Source organism: Hemitrygon akajei, chromosome 2 (genome assembly GCF_048418815.1).
Source record: "Hemitrygon akajei chromosome 2, sHemAka1.3, whole genome shotgun sequence".
NCBI lineage: Eukaryota > Metazoa > Chordata > Chondrichthyes > Myliobatiformes > Dasyatidae > Hemitrygon > Hemitrygon akajei.
In genome coordinates this window covers 144462038-144482126 of record NC_133125.1, presented here as the reverse complement: position 1 = coordinate 144482126, position 20089 = coordinate 144462038, and the positions used below count along the sequence as shown (strand labels likewise).

General features: G+C 47.3%; 1 protein-coding gene across 2 annotated transcripts; it reads right to left on the bottom strand.

The window, feature by feature from the left end:
- Window positions 1-1558: 1558 nt before the first annotated feature.
- Window positions 1559-13125, bottom strand: naxd (NAD(P)HX dehydratase). 2 transcript variants are annotated; one of them, XM_073029043.1, is made up of 10 exons: window positions 13007-13125; window positions 12382-12532; window positions 11963-12008; window positions 8956-9044; window positions 8447-8555; window positions 6628-6678; window positions 5732-5836; window positions 3915-4035; window positions 2504-2624; window positions 1559-2024 (listed from the first exon to the last, which is right to left on the bottom strand). In XM_073029043.1, exons 1-10 carry the CDS (start codon window positions 13050-13052, stop codon window positions 1874-1876), a joined length of 990 nt encoding a protein of 329 aa, XP_072885144.1. In that variant the 5' UTR covers window positions 13053-13125; the 3' UTR covers window positions 1559-1873. The 2 variants fall into 2 exon arrangements, with proteins under 2 accessions (XP_072885144.1, XP_072885135.1); XM_073029034.1 differs by lacking the exon at window positions 13007-13125 and adding an exon at window positions 12857-12995.
- Between the last annotated feature and the right edge of the window lie 6964 nt (window positions 13126-20089).

Below are 20089 nucleotides of genomic sequence, written 5' to 3'. Positions count from 1 at the left end.
CCAGCAACAGACTCATTTCACTGTTTCGATGCACACATGACAAATGAAGTTCTTTTTTTCTATCTTTGTCACAGAGGAGCCATACATTTCCATTTTGCTCAATAATACCAAGTACTAACTTGTAAACAATTATTTTTAGTATCTAATGGCGTAGGATTTTGGAATCAGTTACTTCCATGTGCAGCCTAAGGCATAGAAGTTAATTCAGTTTAATGTGTAATTAGTTGTAAGCTATAGTAGTGTATATTGAACTGGCAGTAGAAGCGGCTACAATTCTGACAATTAAAAGACAGTTGGACAGGCACGTGGAGGAGAGGGGATCTGGGCCAAACACAGGCTGATGCAACTATCTTAGATAGACGTCCTGGTTGGCAACAGTGAGTTAGTTTCTAAGCTGTATGACTTGACATTTTACACGTTCCTGTTCAACTAACATTCAGTAGCAACACTGCACATTCGCGGGGAAAGTGAAGGTGTTTATTTTAAGCATAGCGCTGAGATTATTCTGTTGTTGGATTTTACTCAGTCATTGTTGTGTCTCTGTCCTGCTAGTGAGACACTACAACATGGGCAAAACCCAGCACCACAGTTTGCAGATAGCACTTTTGAAGAAAAGGTACAGTAGGTGGTCTCTTCTGTGGAAGCCGGTGTTTCCACTGTTTATATTTGTAAAGCTGTTCTCATTTTCAGAGCTCTGCTCTCTGACTACATTCCCAATACAGCTGACATGTTTCCTGGGCAACATGCACTCAATGTTCTGCTAAGCAGCAATGACAGGAAAACTACTATAAGTCCATCCAGCTTAAGATCTAATGAACATGTGTCTTATGCTGGTTTAGGAGTGTAGATTCTGACATTAAGCATGGTCAGTGATAGGGCAGAACCAATTCAACTCCAGCTGCCATATGGATGTAATTAATGCAACCCTGGCCCAACACCACTGACACTCTTGTCGGTGGTATCAACACAATGAGGGAGCAGCAGGTAGGTCAGTAGGGCAAGGGTGACTGGAAACGGTATTGGGTCTTTTTAAGCTTTGCCAGTTGTGATTGGCACTGAGCTCCATGAAAGAACATGTAAATAGATTTAGTATTATAGTTAAAGAGCATTAGATAAATATAGGAAAGAGTCTATGAACAACAGGAGGATATCAGAGGGGTCCTGGGCTCAGTGGCACAAGTTGTCCCAGGTCGAGAACTGTACACTACCAAAAGAGTGAAGAGGCAAAGTCTCTTCCTGCAGCAAACAGAAATCTGGGCAGGAGTTAGCATTCAAGCACAGTGGATGGTTTTCTGATTTCGAGTGAATATAGAGTTGAAAATCACTGCTGGTGAGAAAATTGGTCAAATTATTGCAGATGACAACAGGTAATGTTTGTAGTCATACAGAATTGCAATGGGCCCTCCAGCCAGTCTATGCTAACTCCCCTATACCTCGCCTAAAATGCCTTGTAACTATCAGAGTCTACATTAGTTGGTTGAAATATCTCACTCTTGTTCAGAACTGTAGGGCCTCAGTTTTACTCCCTTCCCCCAAAGAACAACTCTTCAACCCATCGTAGTGTCGAAGCACAAGTGAGGTAAACTTTTTATTTAGAAAACAAATTTGTCCAGTAAATGAGCCCAAGGAAAGAGACTTACAGCAGTGTGATTTAAAATGTTGGTTGATATCTCTTCCCCTGAACTATACCAGCCACCTCTGTCCCTGTCAATCAGTCCATGGTAAGCACAACTCAAACAGCACCCATCAGTCTCTGGTTAAATCTTCAGAAAAATAAACTGAATTCTACCCCATTACTTCATGGAAACTGTTGCAGGGTGTGAGCAATTCGCCCAACTGGCCTTCTCATGCAACTTGAAATTGCTGCCTCTCATCAGCTCTCAAAGAGTTTTTGGAAGGCGGTGGCGATCTCTTCGATCATGTCTGACGTGGACATCGAGCGGCGGTGTTTCTGGAATGCCTGGTAGTTGCACTGCCTCGTCAGCGCACACGCTCCAAATGAAGCAATGAGGGTGGGGTTTAACCTGGAAATGGTGGGGGGGGGGGGGGGAGAGAAAGGGTTAAATGAGCAGGAGATTCCGTACAACAGGTGAGGGTTGTGGCAATGAATTCTCTGCTCAGATGGTTCTTTCACTGGCCAACCACACCCCAGTGTCCCACTACAAGATTTAAACTCCAGCCTTTTCTCCTGAATTTGTACCCCCTATATGTGAATATGTCCCAGATTACAGTTCGCTGTTTAAAAACATCCCCCCCCCCCCCCCCCCCCACCACGGTCTTTTGCTCATCCATTTCACCTATCCTGGCCGCTGGTCCTCTTACAGCTAAAATGGTTTGGTTTCCCCATTGCCCTCCATTTCCAGCCAGGAAATCACCCACTCAATCCAAGCCCAAGTCAGGTAAGAATAAAATTGCTGGGAGTTTACGGTGTTCTACACTACTGACACTATTAATACCCAGCAGCCGCTGTATCAATCAGATTCCGGACGTTCCACGTTCTTACCCGTTAGTTTTGTCTGTCCCAGCAGAAAATGCCCAGTGGGCCAGAACGCCCAGGGATCCAGACAGAAGGTCTCCCTGACCACCACACCTCCGACCACTGCCCTCCAGGGAACACTCCAGCACTGCAAAGGCAGGGGGCTCTGGTTAAGCTTATCTTCAGAGTGACACTGCTTCAATAACCCGATCAGATTTTAAACCCCTATTGCCATGTGAGCAATGACCAATAGGTTCTCAACAAGTGATCTACAAAACTGTCTGACCAGATAGACAGTGTTTTATACTGTGTTCATACGGACAAATGTCCAAGATATTTGGTAACACAAGCTGGAGGAACTCGGCAGGTCAGGCAGCGTCTATGGAGGGAAATAAACTGTCAACATTTCAGACCAAGACCCATCAACAAGACTTGAAAGGAAGGGGACATAGCCTCTTCTATCACCAGAACGAGCCCAAACTCAGGTTGGAAGAGCAACACCTTGTATTCCATCTGGGTAGCCTCCAACTTGATGTCATGAACAAACTTGTAGTGGTTACCCTCCTTGTGACCTACCCACCACCTCCCTCTGGTTCCCCTCCTACTTCCCCTTTATTCTATGTTCCATTGTCCTCTCCTCTATTACTCCTTTTTCTTCAGCCCTTTACCTCTCCCCTCCCAGCTTGTCACATCTTCCCTTCATCTGATCTCACCCATCAACTTGTACTTCTTCCCCTCCACCCACCCTCTTCTGGCTTCTGCCCCCTTCCTTTCCAGTCCTGGAGGAGGAACCTGGCCTGAAATGTCAACTGTTTATTCCCGCACCCCCCCTTGATGCTGCTGGATCCCAACAGCATTTTGTGTGTTGCTCAAGATTTCCAAGCATTTGCAGAATCTCTCGTGTCCAAGATATTTGATGTTTACCATGTCTTTTCCTGGCGGGGCAGGTTAAATGAACTGAACAGAAAAGCTGTCCCTCACAGTGGGTAGAATGTGGCAGTCACTATCGCAGGAGAGGGAAACAAGAGAAATGCAAAGGGTGTGGGAGGTGGACTCTGTTTCCCAGAGCATCAGGCCCACTCACTGCTATTGCACTGTTGGACATCGCTGGTCCTAATTGAGTTACTGTCTGAATTTATCCATCTTTGTTCATAACATACGCACACTTCCAGGGGACCCATCAGAAACGTGTACCTCTGACCCCTGCCCACGGACACCACCCCCACCATTGAAACCTGATGCTGGACGGCAGCCAGGACAAACTTATCCGCAGCTCTGGCACCAGCACTGGGGCATGTTCTATTCTCAGCCTCTAACAGAGGAGGTCGAGACCTATCAGAGGCTGAAACTGGAACAGTGCAGAGATCAGAGTGCAGGATAAATCCTGGATGCACAAGCCGGTGAGCCCTGTGCAAGATGTTTCTGCAATGAAGCCCACCTGTTGTTCCATCTGATATCAGATCTTTCTTCCCCTTCTGGACAATGGTGACATTGCCAAGGGCTCGGCTGAGTTGAAGCAGTGTCCCTTGATAATCCTTCGCATCCCCAGGGCTCTTCAGCTAAACAAAGAGAACCACAGAGAACTCAATCACATTAATCTCTCCCAACTCTCACTAACCCAATCAGACCCTGTCTGAGCACTTGGACATTTTTCCCAAACCATCGCCATAAAATACATGCACACACAGGTAGATGAAACTCCTCAAGGATCGAGAACAGAGTTGCTCCTCGCTCAGTGTGGTCGGCTCAACCCTGACTGTGTCCCCTCAGTTTTGGGCGATAGGCTAGGGTCTAGGGCAGGGATGGCCAACCGGCCCTAGATTGATGATTAGAAATGGCGCAATGAACAGTGGCAAAATGAGTTCTTATTTATAGCGGGTCCGTCAGGAAAACCGTTGTGCATCGTTTGTGAAAACACACATAATAGAACACATGATCTTAACAGACACTAAAACACAACATCAGAATGAAATAGAAGGAAAACTGAAGCTAGTGCTTGGGTCTGAGTTACGGAAAGAATATGTGATTAAGAAAAAGGAAGAAATCAAAAGATGACAAAATGTATTTGTTAAAAGTCGCACTAAGATTAGTAATGTTTATCTTGTTTTATATTAAATCAATATATCATGTAAAAATGCTAAGTATGTCTATATTAACATTTATACAAGAATTGAATAGGGCTACAAGAGTTACATGGCGTATCTGAACTTGTGCATGAAAAAACTGACATGAAATGTAAAAGGTTGGCCACCCCTCATCTAGGGTGTCCATGCCCTCCCCCGTGGACCTACGCTTTGCTTCTCAAATGTCCACACCCTGTTGTAAAACCTTGCTAAGTCTGCTGCTCTCAGGGAGAGTGCCCCAGATGACAGCTGCTCGACTCACTGTGCCTTTGCTAACTGACCCTCTGCAAGAGACGACCAAATCAGAGTCAGGTCTATTATCACCTGCATTAGTCATATTTGTTGTTCTATGGCCGTAGTGTGGTGCAATATATAAAATTTACAATAAATAATGCAAAAAAATAGCAAAGTAGTGTCTGTGTACCATTCCAAATATGATTGGAACTAAAATGTTGAGTGTGGCCTGTACCTTGTTCTCGAAGGGGGTAAATCATCCAAAGGTTTAAGGCACAGCCAGATACTACACTGAAATCCAAGTTTAACACAATTCCAGTTCAACACACTACAGGTTTCCCCCGCTATCCGAAGGTGGGGTGTTCCTATGAAACCGTTTGTAAGCTGAAATGTCATAAAGCGAAGAAGCAATTACCATTAATTTATATGGGAAAATTTTTTTGAGCGTTCCCAGATCCAGAAAATAACCTACCAAATCAAACCAAATAACACATAAAACCAAAATTAACACTAACATATAGTAAAAGCAGGAATGATATGATAAATATACATCCTATATAAAGTAGAAATATTGTATGTATGGTGTAGTTTCACTTATCAAAAATCCGGAAGACAGTGAGCCAAAATCAATTTGGAGAAAGAAAGAAAAAATCTGCATGTACATGCCTACGCACACAACTGCCCACACAAAGCTTCACGGTCATGGTAGTCTTTCTCAGGGTAAACACACGTATAAAGCAGGCGTCTTTTTTTTCGTAAAAGCAAAAATCCTCTTTGGTTAGTGAAAACAGGTAGGTCTTTCGTAACAGCAAGCCGTCATAAAGCGTGCGTTTGAAAAACCGGGACCACCCGTGAAGTTTCCAGCAGAGCATACTGCTGGGCAAAGTCAGAGACTCACCACCGCCTGGCACAGTCTGCCAAACTCAACGACGTTTGGCGTCAGGATGGCCCTGGTGTATCCTTGGATCAGTGACGGATCTTGTACGACAACCCACAGTCCGTCCTGGAAGGCAGAGAACCAGAGTTACAGCAAACAGCAGCAACAGCACAAGGAAAACCACTCAAGGTGCCATCGCCTGCAGAAGCCGGAGTTCATTCACGGGGGGGGGGGGGGGGGGGGTGGATATCCTGCCCATGCCCCAGTTATTGTCCCTGGGACAAAGATGAGGCAGTCATGCCACTGGGGCTGAAAGGGATAGGGGACAGTCTGATAGAGTTTCTGAGACTGGCTTGATTTTAAGTTGCGCAGTTGTCCCTGGCTCAGTGTGAGGTTCCTCCAGGAGCAGGACCGAGGGAGTCCTGTACTCTCGGTGGGTGAAACATTAAACCGGCCAGCGGCTGATAAAAATCCCACTGAAAGAGAGGACAGTGTGGCCCAAGCAGTACTGAAGCTGGTAGCTGTTTCTTTTTAAATTATTTTTTATTTTAGAGATACAGCACTACAGGCCCTTCCGGCCCAATTACTCCCGTGTAACCAATTAGCCTACTAACCAACCCATACCTCTGAAATGAGAGGAAACCGGAGCACCCTGAAGAAGCCAATGAAGTCACAGGGAGAACACTCCGACTCCTTACAGACGGCAGTGGAATTGAACCAGTTTCTGAGGCTGCGGGCACTGACTACACAGCAAAGCAGCTCGCTGGCCACGAAACACCATGCCCCTAGGCGATGCTACACAGGAAACAGGAGTTTCCTGGCCCACTACACTGTACATGAGGATGGCAGGCGATCTTCTACCTCAGCACCGTTTCCCCGCCCTCTCCTCACAACCCTCAATGTCCAGATGTACTCACGGCATCGATCACCAGCGGCATTCCCTGGGCTCTGCTCTGACGGATTATTTCCTGCAGGGAAAGTAATACACATTCAGTAACCCGCACCAGGGCAGCTTCCTCCCACGTACTGCCCTCAGCACAGAAACAGGCCATTGGTCCTGCTCCACCACAGCCCCCTCCCAACCTGTGCTCATCCAGCTTTTCCTTAATCCCATCCCTGCTCCTTGTCCTGACCCCTCTCTGTGTGAGCAAGTTCCACATTCTCCCCATCCCCTTTCTCCTGTCAGATTTGCAACATTCTGATTTCGAAGGAGCATTTTGATTTAAGATTCACTGAATACTTCTATGCGGAAATGTCACGTTTAGGCCACGTGGAATGGTGCTGGGTCTGGGATCTCCCAGATCTCGGCCTGGATAAGAGCTGGTGGTGATGAAGGCCTTACAAGCCTGGCCTGTAGGCCTGACATCACCAGACTTGTTCCCACCCAGACACTGAGGCATATGGCATACTCTCCATTATTAGCTGGGAAATGAATTCAAGAGTCAGCAAGTTATGTTGCAGCTTTAAAACTCTGGTTAGGCTGCATCTGGAGTACTTAATTCAGTCCTGGTCACTCCATTACAGGAAAGGTATGGAGGCTTTGGAGAGACTGCAGCAGAGGTTCACGGGGATGCTGACTGGATTAGAGGGATAAGCTTTAGGGCAGGCTGGACAAACAGGAGCTGAGTTCGCAGGGGGGGTGAGGAGAGACCCGGTAGAGGTTTATAAATTTATGAGAGACATAGACAGATAGCTAGCATCTTTTCCCCAGGTTATAGTGTACAATACCAGAGATCTGCATCTTAGGTGCGAGGAGACAAGTGTACAGGAGATGTGTGATGCAAGTCTTTTTTGATATAAATACAGAGATTGGTGGGTGTCTGGAATGCATTACCGTGGTGGTGGGGCGGGGGGGGGGGGAGTGAGGAGGCCAAAAGAAGCATTCAAGTGGCTCTCAGACAGGCATGTGGATGTGCAGAGAATGGAGGGAGATGGACGTTGAAGGGATCGGTTTGGTTAGGCATTTGGTTATAATTGTAATACACTACAGCAAAGATGTGGAAGCTTCAGAAAGGGTGTAGAGAAAGTTAACAAGGATGCTGCCTAGATTCGAGAGCATTTTAATGAAGAAAGGTTGAGTGAGCTCGTGCTTGGAGAAACGAAGATGAGAGATGACTTGATAGAGGTGTACAAGAGGCATAGGTAGAGTGGACAGCCAACAGCTTTCTCCCCCTATGGAGCCGATAGCCTGCCTAGCAACCATCCCAAATCCCAGGTAGCAGGAAGGGCAGGTGACTGGAAAACACAAGAATAACACCCCCATTTGTTGTCTGTAGGGGTGTGGGGAACTGAAAGTGGAGCAGGAAAGAAGAGTTGTACCAAGACAGATCTCATCCAGTGACGGAGAAGACTGAGCAGAGTGGCTGATTCCCACTCGCACTGCCCCAGCACAAAGCACATCCATCCCTCCCGACCTGCCCCAGCACAAAGCACATCCATCCCTCCCGACCTGCCCTGTACAAAGCACATCCATCCCTCCCGACCTGCCCCAGCACAAAGCACATCCATCCCTCCCGACCTGCCCCAGCACAAAGCACATCCATCCCTCCCGACCTGCCCCAGCACAAAGCACATCCATCCCTCCCGACCTGCCCCAGGCTCCACATTCAGCGACAGATAGTGCCTGCACCTTCCTGTGGTCGGGCTCATGCCCGACAAGCGTGGTGAGAGTCTGACCCAGGGATGGGCGTCCCACACACACCTCACAGAGAGAGCTGCTCCCATTCGCACACTGACCTTGGTATTCTGCAGCACCTTCTCTTCTCTGCCCAGCCCTGGGCCGATCACCAAGGAGTGTAGGGCCGGGAACCACTTCTGCACCTCCTGCGCTGCTGTCTGACCATCCCTACGGACACACCGTCCACATCACCGCCCCGTTCCACCATCCTTTTCCCCACACACACCGCCACCCCCTCCCTCTCCCCTGCTCACATCCTGCTTCACCCTTCCACTGTCCCTCACCTCTGCTACCCCTCCCTCCAACCCTACCACCCCCTCCTACAGCTCCCAGACCTCACTCCCTCCCGCACTGCCTCTCCCAAACATTCTCACCACCACCAACAGCACCCCTCCCTCCTTCCACCCTCACCCAGAATTGCCCCTCCCCTGCCTCCACCCTCATATTACTGTCATCCCCACCGCACCGGGACGCTCACCCATCCCCGTGTGTACTCTCTTCCCCACCTCGCCCTTCCTCAGCCACCCACAGATGCCCAAAGGCAGCCCAGGGAGGGGTCTTGACTCACAGCACTGGGTGAACGATGATGTTGGGACTGTAGGATTTGATGGCCAGGGCAGCATCCGCGGTGCAGAACACGTGTGAGAGGTCAGCGCCCTGCAACGAGGAGAGTCAGAAAGGGCACACGTTACCCCCTCTCCTCCCCGTAAACCCGTCTTCCCCCGTACACAGAGACGCCCCTCCCCTGCCGCACCTGGTTAGGTAAAATGTAAACAGACAGTACACTATCCAGGGCAAGACCCTTATCAGTGTTGGTGAGCAGAGGGATCATGGACGGCTCCCTGAGAGTGGCTACACAGGTCGATCGGCTGGCAGAGAAGGCATGCTTGCCTTTATTAGTTGAGACACCGAGTTCAAATGTCAGGAAGTTACGTTGCAGCTTTATAAACCTCTAGTTGGGCTGCCTCTGGTGTATTCCATACAGTTAAGATCGTCCCATTATAGGAAGGATGTCGAGGCTTTGGGAGGGTGCACGAGAGGTCCTCCTGCACGCTATGTGGATTAGAGGGCATGTGCTCTTACCAGAGCTTAGACAAACTTGGGTCGTTTTCTCTGGAGTGGCGGAGAGGGGAGATCCGAAAGGTGTTTATAAGATGACGACAGGCATGCAGTCTCATTTTCCTAGGATTGAAATGTCTGATGCCAGAGAGCATACATTGAAGATGAGAGGGGCTAATTTCAAAGCAGAGGTGAAGGGAAGTTTTTTTTAAAAAAAAACACAGAATAGTGGGTGCCTGGAATGTGCTGCCTGAGGTGGTGGGTAGAGGCTGAAACATTAAGGACGTTTAAGAGATGTTAGATAGGTACACTTATTGTGGAAAGGGGAACGATATGGACACTGTGCAGGCAGAAGGGATTAGTTTAGCTGACCATTTGATTACTAATTTAATTGGTTCAGCAGAGCTTTGTGGGTGAAGAGCCTGTTCCTGTTCTAACATGGACACACACCCCTCTTCCCCACATCCACGGGACACAAACCCAACATGCTTTCTCCCTTCACAGACAGACATGCTGCACACCTCTCTCCCACACACAGGTGGACATGGGCGTACCCCTCCCAGCACAGGTGGACACAGACCCACCCCTCCCCAAACAAGGACACACACCTCTCTACCCCACTTCCCCACGCACACAACCCCACTCCTCCCCTTTCAGAGCTACAACAGTCTCACACTGCCCAGCCCATGCTATAGATTAGGAGTTGGGGGGCGGGGGGGGGGGGGGGGTGTCTGTAAGCCTGACAGCTGCTCTCCCCAAACCAGGAGTCACCTCTGTGGCCCCTCTGATGAACATGATACAAGGAGTGGAATGCACACCCCCAGCTGCTGCTGAACCAGGTACTTTGTCTCTCGGGTGCCAAGGGGACCTGTACAGTAAACTGTGGTGCAGAGAGAGAGAGAGAGAGGTGCTGGGGGCTTGTCAAGGGAAATCTAGAGAGGGAGCAGGGCAATTTATAATGTGCCACTGTCAAAGACTGCATCCACTTCTGGTCCTCTGGCACCAGCAAGGATGTAAATGTCACAGAGAGGATGGAGAATTCCCACGCCTGGGCTAAACCGGAGAAGCTGGAGAAACTGTTTCCATGGATGAGAAACTGAGACCCAGAGACGGTGATTTGGGGGGGGGGGAAATTAAAGGGCAGAAGGAAAAGTGTTCGCAAAAACCACTTCATGTGTTCTACATCTGAAGGAAGGAAACCTCCTTCATGGAAACGAACCCATGGAAGGGTGGGAATGGGAAGCTAGCAGTCCTGTGATGCACTGAAAAGATCATGATTATTACAGCTCTGACCATCCAGTTCTTACAACTGCCCAGGGTACGGGCCCGAAAGAACCTGCACCATAAATAAGCCGGCAGGTAGGAGTGTGTGTGGGTGTCTTTCTCTCTGCTTCCATCCCAATCAGCCCAGTCTGATCTAGGCTGTGCCAAACCTCGAGAGATAGGGGGTTGTGAATCACAAACACAAGAGATTCTGCAGGTGCTGGAAATCCAGAGCAATACACACAAAATGCTGGAGGAACTCAGTGGGTCAGGCAGCATCTGCGGAAATGAATAAATGGGCTGAGACCTTTTATCAGGACTGGCGAAAGGTCTTGGCCTGAAACATTGACTGTTCATTCATTTCCATAGGTGCTGCCTGACCTGCTGGGTATTGTAGATGCTGGAGGAACTCAATCTACCGAGCAGCATCAAATACAGGGTCGGGTATCAGCTGAAGACATCAAGCATGCTGTGTTGATAGTATGACAAATACAATAAATGTCTGGTTAAAATTAGTGCAATCCTGTTCTAAAACTTGGTCTTGTCCAAAAATTCAACCTTTTTGGACAAATTTAAGAGTTTTATTGGAATGCAACTTCCACATAATCCAATATTATTTTTACTAGGCGATATTGAAGGGATAAAATCGAAACCCAAATTGAATAAATATCAGAAAGAATTCATAAAAATTGCACTGGCAGTAGCCAAAAAGGCGATTGCAGTTACTTGGAAATCGGATTCATTCTTAAGTATAGATCGTTGGAAGAATGAAATTTCCAGCTGTATTCCACTTGAAAAAATTACTTATAATTTAAGAGATAAATATGAAACATTTTTGAAAATTTGGCGCCCTTATTTACAAAAGACAGGATTAAATATATAGGTGCTCCGAAGATGAAATAATTGGTTATTTGGGGAAAGAAATAAATATATATACTAAAGTTATTACGAACTCCGTGGAGCATGTGGGGATCTTCCGATATCCAGGCACTCTTTTGTTCTATAGGGATGTTAGGGGGGAGGGGCTAAGGGGAGGGGGGAAGGGTATATTTTTTTTCCTTTCTGTAATCTTTTGAAAACTCAATAAAAAAAAGTTTTTTAAAAAAGGTATCAAGCAAGCCTCTGCATCCACAAATGACCAGATACCTGCAACACTGCCATAAACCCTGGAGCACATAGGACAAACCCACATGAGCTCTGACATTTTAACAAACAGCTTCAGCAGCACCTGTCAGTCTCTGAGGGACACCCACCACTTTAAGGCTGGTGATTGCAGCAAAGTAGGGCGCTCCAGTGTATCTGCAGTAGGTGGAAGAAAATGTGGTCAGAATTCATCATCGCTCCGAAAGAAACATTTACTCAAGCCTCCTGATTAATATTTCCATCGCCTACCGTTTCATTCCAGAGGTTTAGAGTTGGACGTGCCTGTATGCACAAGGCCTGGCTCCCCCTCACAGACTGCCAGGCTCCATCACTCACTCGGAACACCCCTGTTCCATACCTCTCCCCCCCAGCCCGTGGTCTGCCCCGAGTTCGGAGTTGTCAGACCAGCTCTGCACTGCACACCTAGGGGATCTGACCCAAACAATCGAGATTTTCATGCCAGCGGGTTACATCCAACACTACAACCAGAGGCGCGGTGCAACAGAGAGTGGAGCCTTTCTGCACGTACTCACGAGAACCTCCGACCACTCCGATCTTCCCGTCCTGTCCTTTATGTTTTTCTGCGACTAGCGGTGGAACGATGTTCCTGACCAGCTGAAGGTTTCTCTCCATGCTCCCAGCAGGCCTGTGGCTGTGGAAGCTGAAGGCTCTGGGCAGAACTGGAAAAACAACACGGACACAGTCAGTCGCCGAGTCTCACTGCCAGGCGGGTGATCCGGCGCCTTCCCGATCGTCAGCCCCAACCTCTCAGCAGCAGAAAGAAGCACAAGATACGGATGAGCACGCCGCGCCCCGCAGGCACCAAGCACATTCCGAGGGAACCTCACACCGCATCGTGCAGTGTCTTTACAACAGACGGGTAGGTACACACTTCGGGCGGGGAGTCCGGCCTGGATCCGCCTGGCGCACCCCCAGAGCCGTTTGCGGGATCTTGCTGTGCGCAGGCGACATCTGTTTCCTGGTCGCCCCGGACCCAGCTTTACCTTCGGTCCACAGACAGCACAGCGCGGCTGCGAATGAGACTAAGGCAACAGTGGCTCCACGGAGGGCAGCCCGGCCTTCAGCCCCGCCCCCGGCCCCGGCCCCGACTCCAACCCCACTCCGAGCGGCCATATCCTGATCCCCGCCTTTACCCGCTGCGCGGAGCCCGGCCGCCGCCAGCTGTTTACAGCGATACATCGGAAGCCCGCGGCCAACCAATCACACACTGCCGATCCCAGCCAATCATATGTATCCGCCGTCAGCCAATCACTCTCGTTCGACGTCACAAGCCGGTGTTGCCCGGAGACGAAACCTGGGCAACGGACCAAACAGTTTGCAAAATTAGTGGGCAGGGAGGGAGGTGAGGTGAGGTGAAGAGGGAGTGAAGGGATGGGGGAAGAGGGGGAAGATTGCTGTTGAGAGGAAGGAAGGGAGAGAGAGGTGGGCATGGGGGTGAGGGAGAACAGAAGGAGGTGTAGGGAGATGGGGGAGCAGAGGGAGGGAAGGCTGGAATATGGATGGGTAGGATGAGGATGGGGAGTGGAGGGGCAGGAGGTGGGAGGGAGGGCAGAGTAGCATAGCAGTTTACACAGCTCTATTATAGCTTGGGGCGTTAGAGTTTGAAGTTTAATCCCGGGCGTTCTCAGTACTTCCTGTCAATACATCAGTTTGCTCGAGGCGATTTTGTTTTCTCCCACTTTCCAAAGATGTACCGGTTTGTAGGTTGTAAATTGTCGTGTGATTAGACCAGGGTTAAAATCAGTGGCTAGCTGGGTGGAGGGGCCTATTCTATGCTGTATCTCTAAAAAATAAAAGTGGGGTGTAGGGTGGGTATGGGGAGAGTGGATGAGAGAGCAGAGGAAGGGTACAGGAGGCAGGAGAGGGGATCGAGGACTGGAGGGATGGGGAGGGGCTTCTCTCACTCTGGCCAGATTATGGGGCACGGACAGAATCAGGCTCAAGGACTCGAAGCAGATTGGCAGCCAGTACGGTGCTGCAGAGACCTGCAGCGGTTCCCACTCATAGTTAAATATTCAGCAGTGATGGCCAGATGGTGAGCACGTGAGCTGATGGCAGCAGCTTCGCCAGAGATCGTGACCCATCCAGCTTCCACTTTGAATGCCATTGGTTTAGAGAACTGAAGCAAATTGCTGAAGAGAAGTTTGTAAAAATAGGTTGGGGGGGGAGTTGTGAGGATACAAGCACTTTTCACAGAGAATTGATGGGTTAGCAAATAGAGAATTATGGTCACATTAGAAGTGGATAATCATGTAAATGGCAGAAGATGCAGCCCTGGAGTTCTGGGGCTCTCACACATCAATCTAAGTGATGATGAAGGGTAATGCAAGGCTGGATTTAATTTCAAAAGGTTTGGAGTATGAAGTAGGGAAGTCTTTTTGCAGCTGTTCAAGACACTGATGAAAATCATATTGGTTTTGGTCCCCTTATTTCAGGAATGATTATTATTGGAGCCACAAGCCGATTCCTTTTTTGCCCTATTTGCTTATTTCTGTTGTTTTTATTAACTTTATATCTTTGTATGGCTGCCGCAAGACAACAAACTTCATGCCATTTGGCTTGGTGATAATAATTCTGTCTCTGGAGGCAGTTCCAACAGTACATGAGATGATTCTGGTCTGTGGAGGCTAATGAGGAAAGGATTACACAATGGGATTGATGAGTAAAAGCACGTGGAGTTATAGACAAACATGGACTGGAAATTGCTGGGCAACAGGTCTGTCCGGGATTGTCAGCTGGGATCAGAGAAATAAGGCAGGAGCCTGGGGCCCAGTTATTTACAATCTGTGTCACAGATATGACAGAGGAAACCCAAACACTCTATTCCCAAGTCTGGTGTTGACAGAGAACCAAGTGAGGACTGGAAGTAATATGAGGCTGGGAAAAGTCTTCAGAGGATTATGGACAAGCTCATCCTTAAACTGGGTAGAGACCTGAGAAGATCTCTGAAGATGCTGCCAGGACTGAACGGTGGGGTTGACTAGGCCAAGTCATTACTCCTGGGAACATAAGAGAATGAATGCAAGCTTGCTACCAGCATTTCTGTCCATATTATGTAAAGAATATTCCTTCCTCACTGTAGTAAACGCAGGTGCACCTCAAGTATATGTGCCCACTGCTGTAATCCCTCTACACTCTGCAAGTTAACTGATGGCACAACGGCGACCTTCCGATAAGATGGCGGTGCTTTGATGGAGGAACGCTGTTTCATTTGACTAAATTCTTGTGTATGGTCGAATGGCAATCAAACTTGAGCTGGTCGGCAGAATCTCAGATGGTGACGAGGAGGTGAACAGGAGTGAAATACATCAGCTGGTTGAGTGGAGTTGCAACAACAACCTTGCACTCATTGTCGGGATGACCGTGGAATTGATTGTGGACTTGAGAAAGGGGAAAATGGGTGAACACGCAGCAGTCCTCATTGAGGGAGAGCAGCTTCAAGTTCCTGGCTGTCAATATTTCAGAAAATCTATCCTGGGCCCAACATAGTGATGCAGTAACAAAGGACGATATTTCATTAGGAGTTTAACGAGATTTCGTAGGTCACCAAAGACTCTCACCGGTTGCACCACTACCTGGTCTGGAGGCTCCGATCCACAAGACTGAAAGAGGCAGCAGAAAGTTATAGACTCAGCCAGCTCCGTTATGGGCGCATGTCTCCCCACCACCAAGGACGTCTTCAAAAGGTGATGCCTCAAGAAGGGGGCATCCATCATCCAAGACATGCCCTCTTCTTATTACTGCCACCAGGCAGAGGTACATCAGCCTGAAGGTGTGCACTCAACGAGCTTCTTCCCCCTCCGCCATCAGATTTCTGAATGGTCCATAAACTCATGAACACTATTTTGTTCTGTTTTTGCACTATTTATTTATTTTAATATATTCTTATTGTAATGTATAGTAATCTAATATGTTTATTATTACATATATAAACAGCAGAGATCCCAGCACTGACCCCTGTGGAAAACTGGTCACAGACCACCAGAGAGAATAACAACCCTCAAGTTATTTTCAAACCCGATCTACCAGTCTCCTTGGATCCCATTTGCCTTAATCTTCAGAAGGTTACAATTTGTGCCTTAAACTAGGATCTCCTATGAGCTCTTGATGAACGATATCTGTTCCAGCTCATCAAAGTGCCTGCTGCATTCCACAGTGCCCACTGCACCGCTAGTGTCCTGTGCAGGGAATTCAATGACGGTGGCATAGTACAGTAGGTATATCAACAACCCCACTCCTATGTCCAGAATCCCAACTGAAATGGTAAAAGATACATAGAGCTGTATCACGTCTTCTTCTACCTGCTGGATCCGTCAAACACAAAACTGATTTTTTTTCTGCCTACAGAGCTCTGTTAACTCCATCAAAATCAAGGGGAGGTGCACACTGCCTCCTGCTGTCTTAGTGTCACCTACAGGAGGACCAGAGGTTGGTCAAGATAGAGAAAATGAGCGTGAAATTGCTCATCTCAAAAAACAATAAGGAACACGAGGGGATTCTGCAAGATGGAAGCCCCTCCTTAATGCTTCAATTAAGGTGAATATCACAAAGTTCTTCATCCTCAAGAGAGGTTCGGAGGAAAATGCCCAATTTCTGGTAAGATGGCAGCACTTTCAGATGCAGCGGCCTCCCGGGGGCCAACCAAAAGTATTTTTGTCTTCTTTAAACATCTTTTTTAAGATCGCAAGACAATGCAGGACATTAAGAACTTCAAGTACTGTGGGTCTGCCCCATTGGTGAGCTGTTCATTGGTGGAGGAGCCAGGTTTGGTGCGGACCCTAATATAGCCAGCCTCAGGAAGGCATCGGAGTCGGTGCGCTAAAGCAGTGAGCAGTCTAACAGAGTGATTGTCTTGGATGTTTCTCTTGCAATCTTAAGAACTTGTTGGATGATGCAGGTCTGTTTTCCCTTGCTTATTGGAAATACAGGCAGCGGAGGAGTTGCTTGGCCTCGGTTGTAGCAAGGACTGAGCTTCACGCCGAGGGCTTGCCTTTTTCATTAGTCCAGGAGAGAAGACCCTGAGGCGGTGTAGTGCAGCGTTCATGCTGGGTTAGGAGCTGGCTGCTCCTGTAAGTGCTGACATCTAGTGTTTGATCGGTGGAAGGACAAGCTGGATTGAATGCACGCATACATACGTTTGTCTATGTGCTGCTGAGAGCTGTTTGTCTTGCCAATAACACCCCTGCACCAACCATTTACAGCACATGTCACTCAGGAAATTGGCTAACAATATTTTTTGTGTGACCGTTTATGTGCTCTGTGCTGTGCATGACTGCTGATACTCTGTTTTACACCTTGGCCCTGGATAAACGTTGTTTCATTTGGCTGTGTTCATGGGTATTCACGTATGGTTGGATGACAGCTTGAACCTGAATCTGAATTTGAAGTTGAAAAATGCAGAAGACTGGAGGTTGGTTGAGGGATAGGAAAAGTGAGCATGAAGCTGCTGACCCCAGAAAACATTGAGAAACTCGAGAAGACCTTGCAGGATGGAGAGTCATCAGATCCTTCTGTGATCCCCTGGTGCTTCAGTGAAAGGCAATCAAACCGAGTCCAACAAGTTCTTCAGCCTCAACAAGAGAGGCTCAGAGGGTAATGGCCATTTTCAGAATCTATTCCATCCGTGGTCGACGGGAGGTGGAGACCAAGCGGGTAAAGAACCTCCTCCAAGAGAGTTTTTCAATTCATAGTCCACTCTTCCAACAGACTGCCAGAGGGAGCTCTGTGATCCACAGCATTACTGAGGCCAAGTGAGGGCGAATCTCAGTTTTCTCCCAGACTCATCTCACCCCAGTGATGACCAGCGTAAGTTTGGGGAATAGCACCTCAACTTCTAGCAGGGACTTGAACAGAATTTAACATATTCAGGAGACCAGCCAGTTCTGATGTCGGGTCACACACCTTCATTCTCCAGTGGCGCTGAATAACCTGCTGAGTTTTTCCAACACTCTCTTTTTATTTTTCAGCTTCTATTTATGTGGTGCTGTTGGGGGTATGAACCATCTAATTGTCCTTCACAGGGGTGAGCTCTGAACCTCTGAAAAGGGTTTGATGAATAAGATCATCATTAAAGTAGGTAGAGTTCGGAAGGGATTTATGAGGACGATGCCAGGACCAGAGGGCTTAATTTATAGGGAGAGTTTGACGAGAACATAAGAAATAGGAGCAGGAGTAGGCCATCCGACCCATCGAGCCTGCCCCACCATTCAATAAGATCATGACTGATTTGTCCGTAAACTCAGCTCCATCTACCTGCCTTGTCCCCATAACCCTTAATTTCCCTACTATGTAAAAACCTATCCAAATGTAACTTAAAAATATTTAGTGAAGAAGCCTCAACTGCTTCCCTGGGCAGAGAATTCCACAGATTCACCACCCTCTGGGAAAAACAGTTTCTCCTCATCTCCATCCTAAACCTTCTCCCCTGAACCTTGAGGCAGTGTCCCCTAGTTCTAGTATCACCTACCAATGGAAACAATTTTCCTACTTCTATCTTATCTATCCCTTTCAAAATGTTGTATGTTTCTATAAGATCCCTTCTCATTCTTCTGAACTCCAGAGAGTATAGTCCCAGGTGACTCAATCTCTCCTCATAGGTTAACCCCTTCATCCCTGGAATCAACCTGGTGAACCTCCTCTGCACTGCCTCCAAAGCCAGTATATCCTTCCTCAAGTACGGAGACCAGAACTGCACACAGTACTCCAGGTGCGGCCTCACCAGTACCCTGTATAGTTGCAGCATGACTTCCCTGCTCTTGAATTCAATCCCTCTAGCAATGAAGGCCAAAATTCCATTTGCCTTTTTAATAACCTGTTGTACCTGTAACATTCTCTAGGTCTGATGAAGCTAGGTCTTTATTCCTTGGAATGTAGGAGAATGAGTCTGTAAATTTACTTCTTATATTTTCATCCAAATCATGTGAACACTTCTTCCTCTCTGACAATCAACGTAGGTGTACCTCAAGGATATGTGATTAGGTCACTAATCTACTCTGCACTCCTGACTGTGTGGCTGGACACAGCTCAAACTCCATGTATGTATTTGCGTACAGGAGTGAGTTAGATTAACTGGTTGAGTGGTGTCAGAAGAGTAACCTTGCACAACATCAGCAAGAGCAAGGAATTGATTGCGGACTTCAAGAAGAGGAAATTGGGAGAACATAAAACAGTTGTTATTATTGTAATGTATATATTAATATTTTATGTATTTCACTGTACTGCTGTAAAACAAATTTTATAACATCAATGATAATAAATGTTTCTGATTCTGATATATCACATATAAACAGCAGAGGTCCTCATCACAAATCATTTTGCAAAACTAGTGGTCACGGACCTCCAGTCAGAATAGCACACCTGTCTCCTATGCCAAGCCATTTTCAAATCCATTCTACCAATTCTCCAGGGTCCTTCTGCTCCTTACATTGGGCTTTTCTGAGTGCTCTTGATGCACATTCTCTGCCCCAGCTTATCAATGTCCCTGACCTGGCTGGCTGTTTTCCATAGCTCCCACTGCACTGCAAGAGTCTTTTCCAGTTGTTCTGCACAGAGAGTTCAATGGTGGTGGAACAATGCAGCAGAGAGCAGCACGACGTCTACTTGTGCCAGCCTGATCCATCCAGAGCTGAATGGACAGTTTGTGCCCACAAAACACTGTTTAATCCAGGATTTATTTCCTGGATTAAATTGATCTATCATGCCCCGGTAGCTGCAGTTTTAACTAATCATCAAAAGTCTCCTTATTTTAGATTATATAGAGGTACCCGTCAGGGCTGTCCCCTTAGTCCTTTATTATTTAATTTGGCTTTAGAACCACTTGCTATTGCTCTTAGGGATTCTAATTCTGTGCAGGGTATTAGGAGAGGGGATAAATTACATAAGGTTTCGTTATATGTGGATGATTTATTAGTTTACATTTCAAATCCTAAGAAATCTATTCCTTCTATGTTATCTATATTTATGGAATTTGGTACTTTTTCTGGATATAAACTTAATTTACATAAAAGTGAATTATTTCCTATTAATAATTATTCTGATTATTATGATCAAGTACCTTTTAATATTGCCAAAAACCATTTTACTTACCTTGGTGTCATAATTACAAAAAATTTTAAAGACCTATATAGGTATAATTTCTTCCCTTTAGTTGAATATACTCAACAGGCGCTTTCTAAATGGCCACCTATGTCGATGTCGTTGATAGGTCGAATAAATGC